The 5,447-nt window shown below is 33.6% G+C and overlaps 1 protein-coding gene across 2 annotated transcripts; it reads left to right on the top strand.

Annotated features, from left to right (window-relative positions):
- Window positions 1-895: 895 nt before the first annotated feature.
- LOC128207238 (thyrotroph embryonic factor-like) lies at window positions 896-2,411 on the top strand. 2 transcript variants are annotated; one of them, XM_052910051.1, is made up of 2 exons: window positions 896-1,012; window positions 1,406-2,411. In XM_052910051.1, the coding sequence occupies exon 2, from the start codon at window positions 1,414-1,416 to the stop codon at window positions 2,176-2,178; it is 765 nt and encodes a 254-aa protein (XP_052766011.1). In that variant the 5' UTR covers window positions 896-1,012; window positions 1,406-1,413; the 3' UTR covers window positions 2,179-2,411. The 2 variants fall into 2 exon arrangements, with proteins under 2 accessions (XP_052766011.1, XP_052766010.1); XM_052910050.1 differs by having other exon boundaries at window positions 920-1,159.
- Window positions 2,412-5,447: the final 3,036 nt, after the last annotated feature.

Below are 5,447 nucleotides of genomic sequence, written 5' to 3'. Positions count from 1 at the left end.
CGCTCACATGAGGCATATACAAAGCTCAAGTGGTCCTAAAATAATCATGGTCGCTGTTTCGTTTAAAGATCTATCACAAAACTATTTAATTACGCCAGTCCCGAGTTCCCTTATTAAAGACTCTAATGATTTGAGTTTAAATTGACGTGTATTTCAACCTCAATTCTGATTATAAGGATCCTTAATTTTGTTTCTTCAACATTTGCTTCGATTTTGATTATAATCAAATAACCAGGAATAGTATCTAAAGCTGACTATTCTTTAAATCTAAGTTCTGATTATTATGAACACTTTTGCAATGTTTTTTTTTCTATCTTCAATTTAAATATTTTTTTTAAACTTTTCGGATTCACATGGTTGAGTCACATAAATTTCATTTTAAGATATGATTATCATGAACAGCTCTAAAGGCCCCTATCTTGGCATCAGTGGCTGCAACTTGATACGGAATTTCAAAAGCGTGCAGATTGACGTATATTATGATGAGAGCAGACAAGCACCCGTAATGATAGGTGTCTTGTTGCCACAATCGCTAACTTACAAGTTCATCAAAGATGCCCATCTTTCCCCTATTCCTGTCTAAACATTCAGATCATATCGCGAATACACTAAAATATCCCCGACGGTCAATTCGACCCGGATCTCTCCTTCAACATTGAGTTAACATTTTGCCAATACTGCGTGTTGAGTAGCGTGCAAAAAAGTACGAAGCGCTTGCGTGAAACGAACTAAGATTTCGCGATAATTTCCGCCGATTTTTATATCAAGTCCAATATCAAAGATTACGCAACTTCACTCAATGAGCTGTTGATAGATATAGAAACAGAATCGAAAGTGGAGAAATTGAAATATTTTCCCCATACTACCATGTCTAAACCGCGTCATGAGCGCACCGCTTTATGCAGACATTGTGCAAGCGGGTCATCCAAAGTTCACCGTAACGAGAAATCATATAAGCAGTGGTCATTGGTTGACCAGTACAGTTAAGCTTGACCAGTGGGTGGATCATAGTGTACGTTAGCTCACTCTCTCGTTAGAGTAACCACATTTTACAACATCTTACAGATGTACACGGAAGATTGAATATATTGATGGACTCTTAAGTATTTATCTAACAGGATTTTAGTTTTGAAATATAGAAAATAGTTTCATGAAAAGGGTATGTAATATATTGCTTGCTTGATATTTATATATAAATATTAATAAATTTATTTAAATTTAAAAAGTTTAAAGAATTTTATAATTAATTGAAGTGTAATACGTGTTAAGTTTCGATTGTTTTAAGATTATTCACTTCTTATCTTCTTAACTATTTTAAACACTCTTTAAATGTTTCAAAGGGCACTTATAAACGCACAACCATTTAAATATGAAATGTGTTTACATTTAACATAAATTATTCCAGCCAAGAAGATGACGGAAGCAGCGCTAGACCTCTCTGCTAAATCCTCCCTGGGCAGCACCAAGTCCGACAAGGACTCATTCAGTCTCAACTATGCACCTGAGTCCCCACCCTCGCCTAGAACTCCCCTAAGACACACCTCCGGCGCCGACGACAATGAAAGTGACTCGTCGTCGGCACCAACGTCAGCCATAAAAGCAGTTCTAGGTCCAGTGCCATCGAGTCTTCGGGACTCCCCTTGTTCAGTTGCCGACGGTGAAAAACAAGACTCTCTTCCATCGTCGCCATCGACGCCGATAAGTAGACCATTTAGTTCGTATGCTATGGAATCCATGGCATCAATGTTTTCGTCTCAATCATCACTTCTCGCAGCATCCCATTCACAAATGCCGATGGGGATGGGACTTTCGTCCCTATATGACAGTTCGTCGGCGTTCCCGGCATTCCCAGTGACTCCATTAACATCTCATCTTTTGCAGAGGAAACGCCGAGCAGAAAGTCGAGCTAGTGTAAGTTCCATAAACGATAACAGCGATGGTGAAGGCAAAAAACTTAAACATGTGCCGGATGAAAACAAAGATGAATCGTATTGGGAAAGGAGGAGAAAAAACAATGAAGCAGCTAAAAGATCTCGGGACAGTCGTCGGCATAAGGAGGAAGAGATAGCAATGAGAGCAGCTTTCTTGGAACAAGAGAACCTCAAACTCAGAGCACAAGTGGCCATTTTAAAGAACGAAACTGCTAAACTTCATTACATGCTGTACAACCGAATATGAGATTTTTGTTCCTAAGTTTGTTTGCTTTGGTATGAAACTCACAATTACCTCAGTGCTTTGGATCTGGACGATATTTAAATGTGCTTTCTCAGGAATATGTTTTATATCTGTTGTTTAAGTGTGTTCAGTGGATTTACTTACAAATAGTTTTATATATGTGTGTGCTGTCTGTAAATTTTAACATATGTAAATATCATTATTTTACAAAATATTTAAAATGTACAAATACCTCATTCGTGCTAACAAACTTCTTTTTTCCCTTTAAAGTTACAAGTTAGATCAATTTATTGTTTGTCTTGTAAATTGTGTTTATTATTTATGAGGCTAATAGTATATGTAAAATTCCTGCGACCGACTTGTAACTGATTCTAAACATATTTCTTTCTCAATTTGGGATAAATATTTTTGGAACTATTTGCGAGGCCCGTCCGGGTACTATATGACCGATAAAACCTCATGTAGGGCCTATCTTGGTGCATTTGTATGTTGTACAGTAGATAGTATATATCTGTTAGACTAACGTTTTATTTCTTAAACATTTAAAACAAAAATGCAATTTTGAATATACAGGATTTTATTATTTTAGTGATTTTTTACTATCTTTGTATAATTTTGAAATGAAACTTTCATTAACTTACTTATGAACAACAGATATGTGTTATGCAGTACTATATACGTATTTTGAATCACTTGGTATTGTTATTTCTCAGGTAACAATTCCTCAGGACACTCCATATATATCCATCTACCTTAGTGTTGTGAATGCTAACATTTACTTGAATTCGTTTAAATGTTGGTGTGATTTGGCCTTTAAACGGAACTCTTTTACGGGGTCAGCATCGAATTTGATATGTTCGTTTGAAATGTGAACAGAATGCTTGCTATGCTGTAATAATTAAAATGATACAGTTTTATAGAATATTTTCTGATATGTTGGAAAGTGTAAGTAACGCTATTTAAAAAAGTAAACTATTTTAAGTTTGGATTTACAAAATTGTATTCAAATGATACATGTCAGTTGCTGTTATTGTTCAAAAATTACAACAAAATATATCGTAAATCTGAGCGAGTCCATTCAAATATTGATGAGGGAGAAGTGTTGTTGTTTTGAAAACTTTTGATATTTCAGGGAATCTCACATTTTGTGCTTAAAATATGCGTTTGTAAAATCAGTGCTTAAATATGTAAATCTGTGCTTAATTATGTGCGTGTTTTGAGAGTCAGTGCTTGATTATGTGCGACTGCAAATCTGTGCTATATCAGTGCGTTTTGAATGTGTTTGTGTGTTTACATGTCTATGTTTATGTTCTGTATGCATGCTATCAATTTATGCGTTTTTAAGATGAAAGTAGTAATATATGTTAAATCCAGTAGAGCTTTTAAGAAATCTATTTGTATTCTTGTTAATTTTGTAAACTTGAAATTAAAGAAATAACGACATTAAACTGTTTGTGTTTTCATTAATTTACACCAATACTTACCAATTATCACAAATCATTATATTTCATTCGTGGAAATATTCATGTATTGTTATACGCAAAAGGCGCTACTCCGTGTATGATCAAATATCAACAAAGGAAATTAGGTTTCAAACAATTTAGAATGATATCTCTACAAATTATCAAAAAAAGGTTAAACGGGTAAAATGAAAACATTATGTTTAATATCATAACTATTATTAAAATGACTTTTCTTGTTACTTTAATAAGATTAATAGCTCAGAGATTACGGGATGCCTTTGTTTTCTTTGTTTAGAATTCTGCTTAAAATACGTAACATTTCAATAAAGGCAAATGGTATTATGAAGATGACCAAGAGGTCGCGACCGAGCTTAGCTAATAGTTGCGCCACCATTACACAACCTAATCGATGAGACAGCAAGAAAACTTTACAAAATCTTACATAACAAATGAGGTGAACTTTTGACCAAATGTTTCTCGTCCATACTTTCAATGGCATTTAGAAAATTGCATAATACAATTTCATTTACGGATTTGTGGCGATAAAAGGCAGGTATTTTATAAAGGTATCAGAGGCACAACTATTTTAATTTAGGATGCCATTCGGAACACATTGGTCATTTTCCATCGAAAACAACCTCGGATGTATGCCGGTACATCAATAGAAGAAGTTCGTAAAATTTAAAAAAAAATGTTATGAATTAATTGTAGTGTTTAACGTGTATTTTGTATGACTAAGTTCAAATTTATTGCCGATAGGTGTTTTTAATACATAAATAAATAAGATTCCTAAGAGTCAAGCCCCCAGGTTTAATTGCTATATTGAAATCACTATGCGATCTACATGCAGCGTAGTTCAATGGAAGGATTTCTGACATTGTAAACCATCCATGTGCATCCGAGGTTGTTTTCAAGGGAAAATGGCCGCGGTACTCCGAATATTTTGGATGTTTGGTGACCTCGTATTCTGTTGATATATTAGGAAATTCTATGAGTATAGAAAGATAATGTAAAAGGAGATTCTAATATTACCTTACAATGTATGTTCTCTTGTGTAAATATGTTTATTATATATTTGTAATAAAAAGAAGTGCTATTTGAAATGATACCAAAATGATAAGGTTTCACAAGGTATGAACATTAATGGTGTTTGTAATGGCTCGTTACAACAACAAGCTAAACCTTAAACATGTAACATCGGATACCTTAATATTATATAAGGACATTGGGCACTGAATTAACAAAGCAATTGTTAAATATCTGGTTAAATATTAATGCAATCTGGAAAGAGTATTGACTTTCATAATTGTTAAATATTGCACAATGTAATTAAATATAATGGCATTTTTAACTAAATAAAGGTTACAGCCCATAAACATGATTTTAAATACAAGACATAAATATCTGGAGAAAATATTGACTTACATAATAGTTTCTTTTTGCACCATGTAATCAAAAGTAGTTGTATTTATAACTTAATATAACAGCCCTTAAAACGGCCTGGCGTAAACATGATTTAAAATACAAAAAATAAATATGCTAGAATTAGAAAACGCGGCAAGATTGGAATAATATCAACAATTCGTGATGTTCATAATTTAATCATGAAAACGGACTCTTAATACTATCAAATTGTACGTAACACTCGATGATAAAATTATGTAACGTAGGTTACACTGTAATCAAACATTACGTAACGTAATTAGTTAAGTGACAAGTTAAATTATTAACCTAAATAGCTCGCATATCAACTCCCGATACGTAGTTAATTCTAGCTGCATAATCTCCTTCGGGCGATGCTGATTCAAG

This window comes from Mya arenaria, chromosome 11 (genome assembly GCF_026914265.1).
Source record: "Mya arenaria isolate MELC-2E11 chromosome 11, ASM2691426v1".
NCBI classification, from domain to species: domain Eukaryota; kingdom Metazoa; phylum Mollusca; class Bivalvia; order Myida; family Myidae; genus Mya; species Mya arenaria.
The sequence above is the reverse complement of the archived record's forward strand: the minus strand, read 5'-3'. Positions and strand labels throughout refer to the sequence as shown.

Bases quoted from the DNA above. Each gene is read 5' to 3' on its own strand.
- LOC128207238 (XM_052910051.1), top strand. From the start codon at position 1,414: ATGACGGAAGCAGCGCTAGACCTCTCTGCTAAATCCTCCCTGGGCAGC.